Genomic DNA, 17932 nt, shown 5'->3' on the forward strand with positions numbered 1-17932 from the left:
AATTTTTGTTCCTCTGCAAAAGGGTTTGTTAAGAGATGTACCCTCCATAGTAAGATAAGGAAGCATACAAAACAATATGAAAAAGCAAATCCATATAAAATTCACCTATTAACTACAAATGAACATTTCACACAGCTTCCAATCTATCACCCCTCCAAGAGAAGTCTAAGAGAGTTGGCAAAATGCCAGCCATAAACATGCCTAGGGTGGCTGAATTATATTTTAAGTTATGTCTCTCTATTTTAATTCAGCAAGAATACAGATTATGAATCTATGAGCACTAAGTTTTTGGCTCTATGGAGAACTTATCACACATTATTGACATTGTCAGAGTAATCATACAGGAGTGGGTAGACACAGGTTTATTATGACAGCAGAATAATAATAACCTATTGTCATAATAAACATGTGTCTATCCACTCCTGTGTGATTACTCTGACAATGTAAATAATGTGTGATAAGTTCTCCATAGAGCCAAAAACTTAGTGCTCATAGATTCATATTGTAACATAAGAACAAACAGCAAATCATAAGAATACAGATTGTAAAATATAAATTGAAGACTGTAGATCAAGTCATTTCTAAAAATACTTTATTTATTTTCATTGTAATTAAAGCAAGAATTTTATGCTTATATCATTTTTATTTTCCAATAAATTTATGCAGAAAAAAATGTAATTCAATTTCTCTCTTATCATATTTTATTATAAAAGACATAAAAATAAAATATAAAGTGTTTTAATAAGTTTAACAACAATAAAATTAAAAAAATTAAACTACTTAGTTAAAATCTGCAAATTCAGTCAATAAAACAAATTTCCCAATTTTCAGATTTTTACATCATCAAGATTATTCAAAATTCATCTCAGAGAAATCATCCTAGTACTGTACTGTACCTAAATTTGAATTCTTAAAACAAACTTGAATATATTTTCTCTTTTGAACATCACTAAAATTAAAAAAATAGATGATCTGTAAACATCTATAATCAATATTCTCACTAGGAAAACATTATTTCTCAAATTCTTCAGTGCTCAAAATAATTCAGTGTTTTTTTAATGAGTTAAGATAAGAGTTAAATCAAATAAGTGTTAATAAAGTTAATTTCAAAACTAAATAAATGTTCATTTATATGAAATAATTTACTATACCTGAAAATTATTTTGAATTGTATATGCATATTTTGGTTCAATAAATGTTTTCACTGGTAACTTTGGTAACAATGTCCAAGTTGAAGCAGCTACAATAATAAAAATTTAAAAATTAAATATATTACTTAAAATAAGTCTATGCTGTATAATAATTCACTATTAAATATTATCCCATGTAATCTTTTGGAAGTTCTTGTTGTTATACCACAAGAGATACCAAATAATTACACTAAACAGATTTATCATAATAATATGCTATACATTAATAATAAAACACAAATCCATTCTTTTGGTGCAATAATAAATGTTAAACAAGAGAAACAGAAAGTGAATTGCTTCTATGTATCTAAAAATATAGTGTTTAATATAACAACAATAGCAACTCTGTTGTTGTTATTATGTTATATTTAGGGGTCACCCTGGCATTTTTATAGCAATTGCCCAATACATAATTTAGGAAAGAAAAAGCTATTTGCCAGGTTACGTTTTTGCTTACTGAAATTTTCTGTACCAACCAGAAATGGAAGGACAACTGATCATATATAAAAAAAAAAAAAAATGCAGTTTTTATGATTGAGTTTTTCAAGCAATTTCTTGTTTATTAACAGTAAAATTGTATCAGACCACGACAGATTCATGTTCTGTGATACTCTTTTTCTAGAGTGACTTTTTTTTCCAGTAGACTGCTCTTGTGGTTATTTGCCACTAATTGCCAAATGAATAAAATTTTTGCAAATTGCAAATCTTGTGGTAGGCAATGTAATCTCTGATATTGCATTATCTTGTTTTGAAATCAAATTAAGAAGCATTATCTTCAAACAAAAATACAATGTAATAAAATCAACTTTACTTAAACCAAATAACAGGAGAAAAAATGTTCTACTATTGTGAACGTTTTCGATGCCCCTTCTGGGCTCTTCTTCAGGCTTTTATGTAAATCTGTTTCAAACTGTTCATTCAATTTTCAAATTTCAATTTAGAAGGCATTCGATTTCTGATTCAAAACACGCATGTATTCCAAGATATTCAAATATTGGATATTAGTATGAGATTTGAAATGCACTCAGGTTTCAATTTAAACCATTAAAAAACCAATATAAAATCAAATTCTATCGTCCATTAGGACTTGCCATACCGTGGAAAGCAACATTTCTTCTTTAAAATTAATGCATGTGGACTTGCAACCCACCTTAAATATTTCCATTGCCTCCAACATTGATTTTATATTGGTTTTATAATGGTTTAAATTGAAACTTGTGCGTATTTCGAATCTCATACTAATATCTGATATTTGGATACCTTGGAATATGTGCACGTTTTGAATCAGAAATCAAATGCCTTCTAAATTGAAATTCGAAAATTGAATGAACAGCTTGCAACAGATTTACGTAAAAGCCTGAAGAGGAGCCCAGAAGGGGTGTCGAAAACGTTTGCAATAGCAAAACATTTTTGTTCTGGTTATTTGGTTTAAGTAAAGTTGATTTTATATTCATCCCAACGTGTTAAGAAGTTAAACAATGTAATAAAAAGTTGAATAAATAACAAAAATAAAATATCTGGATGTATTCAGTCTGATGATCCATGTATGACATCCCTTGGCCAAATAAATTTCAAGGACTGTAATAAGATGAAGTGTAATTCTGACATAATATGATTTTCTCATATGTTACTAGGCTATGAAAGAGAAACAAGCATTTATAAATTTAAAAAGTATTGGTGTTTTAATTAAGTAAGGGAGAAATGAAAATGTTTTGTGGTAGTAATGAAAATGGCATAGTTAAGATCAACAGTGCATTTTAAGAGCACAAAAGAAACCTTTTCTTTGCATCCTTGGCAGTCAATTGGTAAAAGCCACACATCACTCAAAGACACATGTTACAGTCACATCCAAATGTCGCCATTTACAGAAAATGTTTTCTAGCAATCAGCCAAGTGGTGCAATACTTTCTCATTGGGTTGTTCATGATTTAGCATGTTGAGTCATATTACATATAGATTGCTGAACAGAATACACCTAAATATTTTTAATCTGAATACAGAATTAGATACCACTATTACATATGGACCAATTTATATTTGTTTAAACTTTATTCATCTGTTAGTCTCGGCATCACATTTAGTATAATAAATCTCATAAAGGAAAGATTTTACCCAAAGACATATTTTACTGATATTAAGGAGCAATGTGAAACATTGCATTGCTCCTTAATATCAGTAAAATATGTCTTTGGGTAAAATCTTTCCTTACGGGATTTTATATAAAACTGATTATATAAAATCTTGATTTTATATAATCAGTTTTATATAAAATGCTAAATTGAAGTTTAAATGTAATTGTTTTTATGGTACACTAGTTGAGACAACAAAAAGTAAATGTATAATTTGGGTAAACATTAAATCGAGATGCAATGTGGTAGTGTAGTGGGGGCAGCAGGGGCGGCCCACCCCAGGCGGCACTTTTAGAAGGCAGCAAAATTTCACAATAAATAATAATATCTTGTAAAAATACCTAAATAAGGGGGCAGCGAAATTTTCCTCCGCCCTAGGCGGCTGACACCCATGCTACGCTGCTGTCGAGATGTTAAAATAGGATTTCACTCTATATTGAGATGACACAATTTTAAAACTAACAACATTTTCTGTTTTTATTAAATCTAAAAGTAAATTCTATAAAATTTATTAAAGCTAAATTTTGTTTTCATTATAGCTGTTACATATTTGTATATGTAATGCAATATCTTGCAATCACTAAATGGATAAACTTTAAATTTTTAATTTAAAGAAATTTTATTTATTATTGAGATTTACAGATAAAAACACTTTTCTATAAGAAAAAATTGATTCTGAATTCTCATTTAAAGACAAATGTAAAACAATTAGGACAAATTCTTAAAAAGCAGGATATTTTCTACTTTTGTATTAAAAGCAGGATAAATATGAGGCCTGTAATTTTTAGATGTATTATATCAATAAAATACATTGCTCAATAAAATTGTCTGACAATTTTGCATTAATTACTACATTTTATATCTATATACTGTATGTAAATCAAGCTTATACAAAAGCTAAATAACAAAATCAAAATTTTTATCATAGATTCAAAAAATTTCCAGAATCATCCCTAATTGTGGAAATAAAAATTTACTTGAGAGATTGTTTTCAGTTTTTGTAATTGACAACATCTATGATGCTATTTGATACTGTGTTTTGATATCAGTTCTTGTATATGTAGAGCATAAGCAATTTGTTTGCTTGCTAAATGTTTAGTAACATCTCAATTTAAAATGTCAGTAACAGAACAATGTGCCAATATCAAACTTTGTGTTTTCCTTTAAAAATCATTATCAGTATGCTCGCTGAAACAGGGTTAATGTATCAGCAAGCACAAAATAACATAACAATGAAAAAAATTGCAAATTTAAAAATGTTACTGTATTTTCAAGGATTGAATGGCATGCTGTCTATCTGAGAAGATTAGTTATGTAGACTTTTTTTTTTTCAAGCTCCGATGGTTCATAAAACAAAGACAACTGTAAATAACAAAATGAATTTATTACCAAAGTTAGGTACAAACATGGTTACTTTTCGACATAATCACTGTGAAGATTGAGACATTTGTTATATCTGCGGATGAACTTTTCCATCCCTTTGTCATAGAATGTTGCTGCCAATGACTTGAGATGAGCCCTAACATTGTTTTGAATATTGTCATTAGTCTTGAACTTCTGCCCTCCTAGCCACTTTTTCTGTTCAGGAAAGAGGTGGAAGTTGCTCAGTGCTAAATCAGGGCTATACACTGGGTGTTTAACGGTGGTGAAGACTTCCACCTTTCAGACTTCCATCCAATTTGGAACTTTTTAATGTGTGAAGACTTCCACCTCTTTCCTGAACATAAAATGTGGCTAGCAGGGCAAAGGTTTGAGACTAATGATGACCTTCAAAACAACGTTAAGGCCCATCTCAAGTCATTGGCAGCAACATTCTATGACAAGGGGATGGAAAAGCTCTTCCACAGATATGACAAATGCCTCAATCTTCACAGTGATTATGTCGAAAAGTAACCATGTTTGTACCTAACTTTTGGTAATAAATTCATTTTGTTATTTACACTTATCTTTATTTTATGGACCATCAGAGCTTGAAAAAAAAAAAAAAAAACACCGCCCTTGTATTTCCATATGGTAAAAACCAGCATGACAATTTACCCTATGGAATGCAGTTATCTCGGTTTACATGAAATTACACATCCCTCTTCAGAGGGTATGTGAAAAAAAAGCAAACAAATTAGATCACACAGCATCTCACAGATGCCATTTTTACTCTAAAATTGTGAAACTATCAGCATTACATCAAAAACTACAATTATATGTTTAATTTCTGAATTTTGTCTCCTTTCTAAAAGTGTAATAAACTTATGGAATACAGAGTGCTATTTGTTTATTTTATTGTAATTTGATCCAAAAATGTAAAAAAAAATAATTATCAAATTTCAGAAATTTGCTGTAAATTATCTCAAGTTTCACAGATTGACATTGGATTTGTTTATAATTGGAGACTGATAGGTTGTTTTTCAAGATCAGGATATTAAAACTTTATTACTTTTGCAGCAGATTGTCAGTGCAGTCATCAGCACTTTTACTGCTAATGTCAACAAGCCCTGTAAACAGAAACTCTCTTTCCATTTATGAGTCAGTGAAATTACAATGTTATTGTTTTATTGTATTCAAAAGAATGCTTTATTTAACATTTAACAACTATTTTTGTCAAATCTGATTAATTTTACTTTTAATCACTGTTTAACTGGTATGCTGGTCTTTCCCACTTATATATGGTGTGCCAGTCAATCTGTGAAAATATGGTATGTGTTTATGTAATGGTCAAGTGAATGTCAATGAGAAAGCCTAAAGCAGCTATCCATCTATCTCATTAACTATCAAAAATATTGAGCACATTGTTTTACTTTTAGACTTTGCCAACTGTGAATTTATTCAGAAAGAGAACTGTAAATAAAGGAATCAATGTTTGCAAATGGAAGAAAACATTTAAGAAAAATGAAAACAAACAGTTGATCTTTTTCTTCTACATGATAATGCACTGGTATATTAATCCTTAGCTTATTAATGGCCAAGCTGTACCTAGCAAAACATAATGTGTAATCAGAGCATCCTGCATATTCTCTTGACTAACACCATTATCCAAATTTCACAGCTTACATTACATTTTGCAAATAAAACTCAAATGTTTTCACTCTACATAGATGATCTTCAGGTTAAAGCGTTCTCAAATGGAATGTGGAAAATGGAATATTCTTAAAATTATTTGAAAAAATGTATAAATGAAAAAAAACCATTATATGGAAATCTAACCATGACAACCAAATCAGGACACTAGAAGCTCTCGAGATATTCAAATCTGAAAAGGCCTTTCCAACAATTTCAAAGATAAACAACAATTACCTTATGCCTGGCAATCTATACCAACAGGAACAGTCAATTTAAAAAAATTAGTTAAAAATTTTTGTTTATATGTTTTTTCAAATAATCTTAAGAATATTCCATTTTCTGCATTCCAGTTGAGAATGCTTTAACCTGAAGAAGGTCTCCTATGTAGATCGAAAATGTTTGGGTTTTATCTGCATTAAACTATTCTGAAATTGTACTTTTAAGGTTTAGAGGTGTGCTGTCTTTTTATTACATTTTGCAGTTGTTACTGAAATAAAGTTATTGATTTCTGAATAATAAAAATAAAATTCCAGGAACTTTTTGAACCTAGCAGTAATTCATCAACAAGCTGGTTCTCAATAATGCACATAGAAACTAATTTAGAAAGCTAAAAATTACACTAAGAATACAAAATGTAATGATGACAGATAAAATTAACATTAATAAAAATTAAAAACATACTTCTTTAGTAATTATACAGAGTGTTTCAAAACTCATGGGCAAAAATTTAAGGGGTGATAGAAAACATCTAAACAAGAAATTTTCACCATACAATGCATAGGCAGAGAGCAAGCGGTGAACCGCTAGGAGGTATTCGTTACTGTCACATGAAAGAACGAAACACCAAATAGATAGAAAAGGTACTAAATAATTTTATTGACAGCATGTGTGGCAAAATTACAGAAATTTCTCAAAAGAGCAACTGCCTGCAGTAATGCAGGCGTTACACCTGCAATTTTTCGGTATGGCACATGTCTTCTTGGGAAATGCTGCTTGTACTGTACAGTCTTTTGGCTTCCAGAGCATTTCCATTCACAAGACCATACATAAAATGCATGTCCGCCTTTTCCTGATTACTGTACCGCCATGCCTTCTGAAATCCATGGTAGAAATGACAATGTGTAAGAAAACTTGCACTTTATGCTTTCAATTACAGCACTGTCTAGTGGTTCACAGCTTGCTCTCTGCCCATGCATTGTATGATGAAAATTGCTTGTTTAGATGTTTTTGGTTAAATTTTTGCCCATGAGTTTCGAAACACCCTGTATAAAAACATTTCCATATAAAATTATTTGCAATTGCATTGAGAACAAAGAGACGAGCCGCCATTTTGTATACCTAGGGTAACATTAACCCATAAATTTAAGTAAATTTTAATATTTAAAATTATTTATGTAAAAAGTTCAAATCCAATAAATAAAGCTGAATGCTAGTCTGCATTAATAATTTATTACTTTATTAAGTAATTACAAATAATTTAAAAACGAGATGCGTTTGCATTAAGCTTTAAAAATAAATATATATATATGATTTTATTTTTATATATTTAACCAATTCCTATTAAATTACAAAAAATTAAATTATATATTTTTTCAGCAAATAACATCACTTTCGTGAGTTTTAAATATCTAAAATATATAATAAAAAAAAATCAATAAAACCTTTGGAAAGAAATCCAATTAATTTAATAGAATTCTCCATCATGGCTAACGTTTTTTGCTTATTTTCATGGGAGCAGCCATATCGTTACAGTTCCGCATTTTAATTTAAAATAATAATAATAATAATAATTCCTAATACAAATATATTACTTATTATATCGAATAACAAATAATTTAGTAAAAAATTTCTAATTATAAATTGCAATAAACTTTTCTATTAATTATATAATAATATTGACTAATCAGAAAGGGGAACAATCGAAAACAAAATGTCAGCAAAGAAGACGAACATGTTCAACCTTTAGAAATCAACAAAAAAGGATATTGCTTTTACTATTAACACAGATATTTGTTCGTTGTGGGTTGTTATTCAAGAAGTAAATGACGGTTAGTCTCTAATTATTATTATTATTATAAAGGTGATAAGATACGAATATATCTTTAAATATCTTACGAAATGATTCAAAATTAGTCCTAAACTAATATTTGTCAAAGTTGTAAAGAGAAAATTGATTTTATTTTCAATTTTAACATATTTTCACTTAATTTAACACTATTTTATATCTTTAATGTTTAATAATAATAAATATATTTCTAAAATGTAGAATGTAATCGTTATATCAAGAATTCTTTAAATAAATATTTATATTGAATATTAAATTTGAAATTGTTATGTCACAAGATGATTTTTTTTGTGTGAGTTTGTATGTGTGCCCATTAATTTGATGATTTATATTTTATCCATTTTGAATTGAAATTACCTTTTTATGTTATCTTTTTAATTTTTAGATTTAGATCCTAATTTTTTTTTAATTTTGCAATTTTATTTTTTTTATTGTTTTTTGCATATGTTTGCATGTGTAAGCAGTAAAAACATGTTAAATCATTCTATGAGTAATGTATAGATTTTTTAAAAAAATTAATGAGTTTTTGTAGTGGAAAATTAATGCTTTGAGACATTCTATATTTAATTTCAAACTATAACATTGTGTTCATGATTGGTGTAGATAGCCTACATATCATTCTGAAATTAGTTGGCTTCATTTGAAAACAATTGGTTATTGATTTAAAAAATGTATTAATTGGATTACTAGGTAAGATTTTACCAATAGTTGTGGATTTATACTTCCAAAGTATCGATACCTATAATTTTTTTTTTTTTTTTTGTTTTGAATTGGCTTATTCTAACTGAAATTTTATTCATTTTGTTTAACTCTAGTTTGTAGACCTATAAATTTTGTTAAAATTGCTGTTGAAACATTTCCACGTTTGTAAATAATTAGAAAATTTTTACAAAATAGTGTCTCACATATATTTTTATTTATATTAATGTAGAAGTAGAAAGTCAATACATATTTTTTAAGTTGAGATGGAAAAGAAATATAATTTCCTCAACTAATCTAGGGGATACTATAGATTACCACCTATGGAATTTTGGGATTTTTAGTATATTTCTGAACTGAGGGGACTGAGATGAGTTAAATGATACCCTACTTTTGGACTGGAGACAAAAAATAAGAAAGTTATCATACTTTTTTCCGGTGATTGCGTGATGATCGAAGTCGTGTCGCTCTCTCTCTGCTAAGCCTATCACGTGTTTAACAGGCAGTCCAGCAAGTCGGCTATATATATAGTAGAGCATCGATTATCCGACTTAATTGGGGACTGGGGTTGGTCGGATAACCGAAAAGTATGAAAAAAATACATTATTAGTATAGTGTATTAGGCCTGGTTTAAATACTAGCCTCCCTTTCATGGTTGAGCCAGTGCTGCCAGCTAAAACAAGCAAAAATTTAACAAAAATAATTAGCCAAGACATAACCAAATATTGTAGCGCCACATCACTAGTGGACATTTGAATTTGCCGACTAGAACGCAGTCGGTTAACAGATGAGTCGGATAATCGATGCTCTACTGTACTGATTTTTTAATATTTTATAAAGTTCGGGAAATTTATTGAGAGAGAAATTTAATAAATATATTCTTTTGTACATGAATTATATAGAATTTGTTAATGAATAATAAAAAATAATTGTTTTTTTTTTTTCTTTATTTCTCAAAGCCATGTAGATTTATAGTTATGAATTAATAACAGAATTTTATTAATACATTTTATTTTTAATTTTAATAATTCAGTAATTATAAAAAAATATGTAACTGTTTAATTAGAAAAAGTAATTAAAATGTTGGAGAAGCAAAACATCTGTGCATAGGAAGTCAAATGCTGTTTTATTTTGTCAATGTGCCATACTGTAAGGGCCATAAGGGTCAGGGAATTTGTACAGAGTTGGTCATGGGAGGTCGGAAAGTCATGGAAATTAAAACAAAAATTTGAGTAGGAACCTTGTGTATATATATAATTATCATATTGATTCTAATACACTATAAATTTGTAATCAAATTTTAAGATTTATTTAAGAAGAAAAAATTTTAAAATCAGATGTATTAAATTTTGTCAATTAGTAATAAATTAGAAAAACAATACAGATGTCATAAAACAGGAAAAGCTGGAAACTCTGTTTCGATGCTCTTCTACATAAGCAATAACTTTTCTTCTAATACTGCATTGTCTTGAAATGCACATTTTGAAGAATTTTTATTTCAAGCAAGTAAAAATGAGTAAAACATATTTTAGAAGTCAGATCACAGAATAATTGGTTCTATATTACTAAACTCTGTGCATATAGCAAATATCCAACAAGAAGAAACAAGAAATCAAATATTTTCATCCAAGTATATATTACTGGAATGTATTTAAAATTTCTGACAGTAGAGTGAGATACATTGTTTTTTTTTAATTCTTTCTATGCTGTAGGTGAGAGAAGGTCTTTTTTTTTTTTTTTTTTTGGTGCCTATTGTGGCTGTATGCCATATTAGTGTATATATTAATTTAAGTACAGTTTTAGTCCTCTCCTTGGTTCTTTGTTTCTTCTTCCTTCCAGAACTTTCCTTTCTAACTTTTTTTTCTTGGGTGGGTGACTGATTCTTGGAACCACAGAGAACAATGAAGGAAAAGAGGCCTTGGGGCAGGTGAGATATAGGGTACATTCCTAAAGTCAAATGAGTTAAACGAGAATGATGTCATTGTTATTCTTATTTTGTTAGATTTTTTGACCGATTCGTTTATAACTAAATGGTTGTTTCTAACTTGTAAAATTGAAGATATGAATGTTGCTAGTGCAGCCTTATCCAAAATATTTTTCTTAGAAATAATCGTCCACCCAAAGCAATCTATCATTTCACCTTTTAATTCACAGTTCAAACATTCTAGTAGATTTAGAAACATCAATATCATTGGGTGCCATTTTCTTAACGAAGTGAACTTCATTAGAGTTTCATTTGAAACATCATCACTGCAGAGCATATGCACTGAGTGAGACTACTACTTTTTGAATGATTCGTTACTAACACATTTAACTCGTTTTGACTTTATGAACGTACCCAAGGATGATTCTAAGAAGAAGAGTTTTTTGTTTTTTGTTCTTGAATTGGCTTGTTTACTGACGTGAGCTTGTAAGGACATCTGAGAATTCTTAGTATTTGAATACTTACTTGTTAGTACAAATTCTCAGGAAGGACAAGAGTGTTTTAGAATTGAAATAATTGATTTTTGCATTCAAATATTCCTATCTTTTACTTAATTACTTTAAACTAATTTGATGAAAATAAGTGCTTATATACGTAATAAAAGTGATTTTGTTGTAAAAATGAATGTAATTGGGAGGCATTTATCTGGTGTAGTTTAAGGATTAAAATAATAATAATACTAAAAACTGCAGAGAAAACATACTCAAAGATGCAACACTCACAAATGACACATGCAGAAAATGTCACGTCATGCCAGAAACTATACACCACCTCACTTCCAGTTGCATAGACAGATTATTTATATATACATAATCAAGTAGCAAATATAATATATTAACAGCTTGCAAACAAACAGATTATTAGACATCCATGAACCATACTACAGATACATTCCACAGACAGTACTGGAAAACAACACACACAAAATGTACTATGACAGAGCCAAAATCACAGATAAAACAATTTACCACAACAGATCAGACATCACACTCATTGACAAACGCAATAAAATCAAATACACTCAAACCTGTTTTTGTGTGGTCTTTTTTTGTGCGAATTTTTTTATACGTGCAATGTGTTTTGTGCAATTATTTTTGTGCAGTATACCAATTTGATTGAAATTCATATACCGCACACAAACAAATCGCACAAATAAAAAATCGCACAAAAATAGACTGCACAAAAATAGGTTTGAGTGTACATTATAGACACCCGTTCCAAACACTCATAATATACAAAATACATGCACTGAAAAAGTCAGCAAGTACAGTAGAGCGTTGAAAATCGGAATCAATTGGGGACTGGGGTTGTTCCGATTAGTCATTTGTTCTGATTACCGACTTTGTACGAAAAAATATATTAACCTGTCCGATGTTCAAATTTTTCTCTGTTGCGTGTCGCTTCATGTGGAATTTTTTTCTGTTGCGTGTCGCTTTGTGTTGAATTTTCGTCGATTTTAAGCCTAACAAAAATTTTTATAATAATAATCGAGGCTATCGTATCGTTAAAAATTATTTCTGCATTTTGTACAAACAAAATAAATATATTAAAGAATATAAAAAACATGAAAATTATACTTTAGAAGTAAACCTAGTATCAAAATTGTTCGATTCAGCACGACACAGTCCGACTGAAAATCGTTCCGATTACCTGCGTTCCGATTAACGACGCTCTACTGTATACAGAACTTGCCCAGGAAATAAAGCATCTGTGGAGGATGGATAAGTGCTTATTGTACCTGTTGTTCTCTCCTCTACAAGTGTCATACCACACACACTACACAAAAGCCTGGGAACATTACAATTGAATAGAAATACATACATCACACTACAGAAGGCCACATTGTTAGGAAATTCTGAATACTGACACTGACACCCTTATTTTTATTTTAGTTTTGTTTTGGTTGCTATGCCTTGACTCTGGTTCAGCATAGTACACAGACACCAGTGTCAACCGAGCATAACCCACTAAACCCAACATAATAATAGGCTTTTGGAAACAGAAAAAATATCCAGTATCATGTAATTCTCCTTTACAGATGTTTTACTGTATTTCAGTATATTCATTCATTGAGAGTTATATTTTGTAAAATTATCCTACTATATACAGTAGAGCATAGATACAGTAGTTCCAATCAGCAAATTCAAATTTTTGCCAGTGCTGTGATGCTGCAATATTTGGCTAAGTCTTGGGACCCACAATACGTCAAAGCCGAATGGGACCAAGTCTACTGCAGGTAGTTCGAGACTGTAAACACCAACACTACGTGGAAGCTTGGCAAATTTGTAAAGCAAACCATAAAGGCCTTGCAATCAATTTCCAAGAATCTACAAAAGTATTGGTCCTCTAGCCTAATATAAACCTTATTATTAGAAAGATAAATGCATTGTTTAATAATGCATATTATGCGAAAAAGATGATCAGGGGTCATATCTCTGCACATATTATTATTTTGGTATTTTAATTTTCTGTAAGTTTATGCTTTGTATAATTCCGGTTGCAAGGTTAAAGATGACGTACATAAGTTGCAACGGGATATATTTCAAAAATTCGAAAAGCTTGTTCGTTTTTTTCTTTTGTACTAAGCGTTCGATTTTTACAGTCGTTTTAACTTTATTTTATTCTGTAATTCATCGTAGACTGCATATCTTATTAAACCACTACCCTCATGACACCTTATAAATTTGCAGCCGTGTTTATTCGGTACAAACAAACGTTTTCGGTCGTGTTTAACGACCTTCTTCAGGAAATATCCAAAAAAATTCGAACACAACGAAAATCTGCAAAAACGAACAAACTTCGGAACGTTTTTTAAAATATTCTAAAGAGAATTGCGTGCGCCATCTCTACATCGATGCGTATTAAATAACACATTACATGAGAATAAAATAAAAATAAATAACAGACAATAAAAAGTAATATGCTCCTTGGAGACATTAAAAATAAAATACAAACATAAACTATGGTGCAAGCCGAACGGCGCACAGAACATAGGGAAGGAGAGGAGCTGTGCAGAGACAAAAAACTACGGTTTCTGTCCTTGTGTAGGCTTCCGCATATCCGCTTTTCTGAGGTTTACATGTCGCCTGAGCGCCAGGCTGCAGATATTTTACTAGCCTCTCTGAAGTTGATAGATTGTCCTTTCTGGCTTGCTTTGCAGATATGCCAAGCTTCTGTATAACGGAGGTGCTTTACGTTGCGAACTGTTTGTACTAATCTTGCTTGGGCCCATTCAGCTTGGACTTCTTGGGGATCTGCCAGGACGTAAGTCGCCAACGCTGTGCATGGTTGTTCGCTTCTTATATTTCTCTGATGTTCCGCCAGCCTTTCCTTGAGTGATCTTCTGGTGGCTCCGATGTAAAATAGCTTATTTTGCCTCTGTGTGTCCGTAATAGGGATCCTGTAAACCCCCGGAAGGGAGTTAGTGTCCATGGCGTCTTTATCCGCTCTTAGCAGCTGGTATATAGTGGGATTCCGTTTATATATTATTCTTTTGTTTGTGGCAGTTCCTATACGTCTATAGATGCTTCCCAGTTCCGCTCTGTATTCCATCAATGTAAACTCCTCTGTATTTAGGAGGTTTCGCTCCTTATTGCGTGTCATAATCTCGCTAGTAATCTTCGCGGCACGAGCACACACACACTGTAGTAGTACCCAAGACAAAAACGAAGAGATGAACTACATCATTAAGCTAGCTCAGAAGAACGGGATCAGTCCTAAAGCTGTCACTAGCGAGATTACGACATGCAATAAGGAGCGAAACCTCCTAAATACAGAGGAGTTTACATTGATGGAATACAGAGCGGAACTGGGCAGCATCTATAGACGTATAGGAACTGCCACAAACAAAAGAATAATATATAAACGGAATCCCACTATATACCAACTGCTAAGAGCGGATAAAGACGCCATGGACACTAACTCCCTTCCGGGGGTTTACAGGATCCCTATTACGGACACACGGAGGCAAAATAAGCTATTTTACATCGGAGCCACCAGAAGATCACTCAAGGAAAGGCTGGCGGAACATCAGAGAAATATAAGAAGCGAACAACCATGCACAGCGTTGGCGACTTACGTCCTGGCAGATCCCCAAGAAGTCCAAGCTGAATGGGCCCAAGCAAGATTAGTACAAACAGTTCGCAACGTAAAGCACCTCCGTTATACAGAAGCTTGGCATATCTGCAAAGCAAGCCAGAAAGGACAATCTATCAACTTCAGAGAGGCTAGTAAAATATCTGCAGCCTGGCGCTCAGGCGACATGTAAACCTCAGAAAAGCGGATATGCGGAAGCCTACACAAGGACAGAAACCGTAGTTTTTTGTCTCTGCACAGCTCCTCTCCTTCCCTATGTTCTGTGCGCCGTTCGGCTTGCACCATAGTTTATGTTTGTATTTTATTTTTAATGTCTCCAAGGAGCATATTACTTTTTATTGTCTGTTATTTATTTTTATTTTATTCTCATGTAATGTGTTATTTAATACGCATCGATGTAGAGATGGCGCACGCAATTCTCTTTAGAATATTTTAAAAAACGTTCCGAAGTTTGTTCGTTTTTGCAGATTTTCGTTGTGTTCGAATTTTTTTGGATATTTCCTGAAGAAGGTCGTTAAACACGACCGAAAACGTTTGTTTGTACCGAATAAACACGGCTGCAAATTTATAAGGTGTCATGAGTGTAGTGTTTTATTTTATTCTGTTTTTCTTTTTCTTGAGAAAGGTCATTCAACATGACCGAAAACGTTTGGAAGTAATAAAATTGGGCTGCACGTTCACAAAGTGTTGTAGTAAGTTATTAAATGTAATAAAAACTAAACTACAAAATCGAGTTCTTACCAATTCCTGTGAAGCACTGTTATTAAGAAAGGAGCTACTTAAAAGCAACAACGATAAATGTTACACTTGGAAACCGTCATCTGCTTCAACCATACAAAAACATTCTAGTGAGGAAGATTTTGATGATGATGATGATCTTGCCAATTATTTTTCAATGTGATAATTTTAAAGTTTAGTACTTTCATGTTCATTACTTTTGTTTGAACATTTTGTTCATTTGATGATTGTTTTGATTTGATACAAAATTCATACAAAATAAATTCATATATTGCAAGAATGCTATTCTTGCAATATATGAATTTATTTTGTATGAATTTTGTATGTTACATGTAACATTATATATATATATTTCAATAAATAGAAATTTGATAAATTATAAATTTATATATTATTTATAAGTATATATTTAAAAATAATATATTAATATATACATACATTCAGCAGTTTACGGTCAAAGTAATGACTGCATTACTTAATACAGTTACTTCTCGACTTACGATGGAGTTCGGTTCCACAATTTCGGACGTAAGTCGAAATGGTTGTAAGTCGAGAAATGACTGTACTTAACAACAAAACAGTTAGCCATCTTACACAAGCACAAGTGAAGGGTAATTAACTGCAGAACAAAACTAAAGATGACGCAATCAGTCGCAAGATATATATGTATATGATATATATTTGACAAAAACTATAAAAATTGATACATTTTTTAAAAATTTTTTAATGAAATTTTTTCATCATAAGTGCGAATGGTCATAACTCAAGAAGTGACTGTAGATCATTTTGACTTAATCTATTGATTTCACATGTATGTATGTCGTATTATTGATATTAATATCGATTTTCAAAAAAATACTATTGCACATTACTGGTTAACTTTGTACCTGGAGGTGCAGTAATATAGGTAACACTACAACTGACTACACAATGGTTATTCCTTGAAGTTTTATGTGGCAAAAAGCTGTGGTTCATTATTACAGGAAGAAAACAAGCACTGCTTTTCAGTACGTATGTAACCCAAAGACGCATGTGCTTTCCCAAAGCAGTTTTCTTTACCTGCGTACTGGTGGCGCTCAACTCAGTTCCACTAGCTCTATATTGCCCTGTGGTAAAGTCTGACGTAATTGTCATGTAATAGTAATTGTATGCATTTATGATGGTTGTATCATGGGGAATAATGCCTTCTGGGAGGTCCGTTTAAGGGTAACTGGTCCCTATTCAGGTGTTGTTACAGATGCAGACCTGGAAAACTTCACCAGGATGTGGCCAGCCGTCCTGGTGAGGTGCAATCTCATGACTGAACTTCCAGTGTTCAGGGAATGGAATCGTTGACCAATGGTGTGCCATCGCAGGGTAATGCTCACACAATGAGAAATAATGCCACACTGAGCCGGAAAACGCATGGGTCGCTCTTCGTTTTCGTAAAATTAACAGTGAAGTCACTTGGGCACGCCAACGAAAATCAAGAGAAATTTTTAATGAAAAAATCAACAATAACCGAAGTCAACAAAACTGAGGTATTACTGTATATGTAAAAAAAAACAACTTCATTGATTTATTTAAATTGTAAAATATCTTCAGTTATCATTAACTTAAATTTAGTAAATAGATGGAGTCCACCAAAACTGTCATGGCTGTCACACTTCAATTTGCCTCAGCAGTGGTAACTGGTTTAGCACTCTGTTATTCTATCTCATTGGGCTACTCTGTTATTTTTGTTGATGTGCATATTTTAGCTGGCAGCACTGCTGCATCCATGAGAGGGTACTTAAGGATGCGCCAGTATTTGAACAAGGCTTTTTTTTTCCCATCGTGAGAGGTGAGTTTTGCTTGTTTTGTGTGGTGTTTTTCTGAGAACTGTGTGTCACGCTGAATCTGAATGTTTTTGATACTAGATTAACTTCCAAAGTATAATTTTTTGTTTTTATATTTTTCAATATTTATTTTGTTTGTGCAAAATAATGAAATATAATGT

The 17932-nt window shown here is 31.4% G+C and overlaps 2 protein-coding genes across 3 annotated transcripts in view; one reads left to right on the forward strand and one right to left on the reverse strand.

Moving 5' to 3' along the window:
- mRpL1 (mitochondrial ribosomal protein L1) overlaps nucleotides 1-8144 on the reverse strand; it is a 43289-nt gene extending 35145 nt beyond the window's left edge. Inside the window, exons 1-2 of the mRNA XM_067268759.1 lie at nucleotides 8035-8144; nucleotides 1152-1240 (exon numbers count right to left, since the gene is read on the reverse strand). Of these exons, the coding sequence (XP_067124860.1) occupies nucleotides 1152-1240; nucleotides 8035-8077 (132 nt within the window). The 5' untranslated portion in view covers nucleotides 8078-8144. The remainder of the gene's footprint in view (nucleotides 1-1151; nucleotides 1241-8034) is intronic.
- A 136-nt stretch (nucleotides 8145-8280) lies between these two features.
- The window catches only part of twin (CCR4-NOT transcription complex subunit 6-like twin), a 122159-nt gene continuing 112507 nt past the window's right edge, over nucleotides 8281-17932 (forward strand). Inside the window, exon 1 of one of the 2 annotated variants that reach the window (XM_067268753.1) lies at nucleotides 8281-8421. The gene's annotated coding sequence lies outside the window, so the exon portion shown is untranslated. The remainder of the gene's footprint in view (nucleotides 8422-17932) is intronic. The other variant, XM_067268754.1, reaches the window with a different exon arrangement.

Source organism: Centruroides vittatus, unplaced genomic scaffold (genome assembly GCF_030686945.1).
Source record: "Centruroides vittatus isolate TY-2023 unplaced genomic scaffold, ASM3068694v2 contig_3343, whole genome shotgun sequence".
In the NCBI taxonomy this organism is placed as follows: domain Eukaryota; kingdom Metazoa; phylum Arthropoda; class Arachnida; order Scorpiones; family Buthidae; genus Centruroides; species Centruroides vittatus.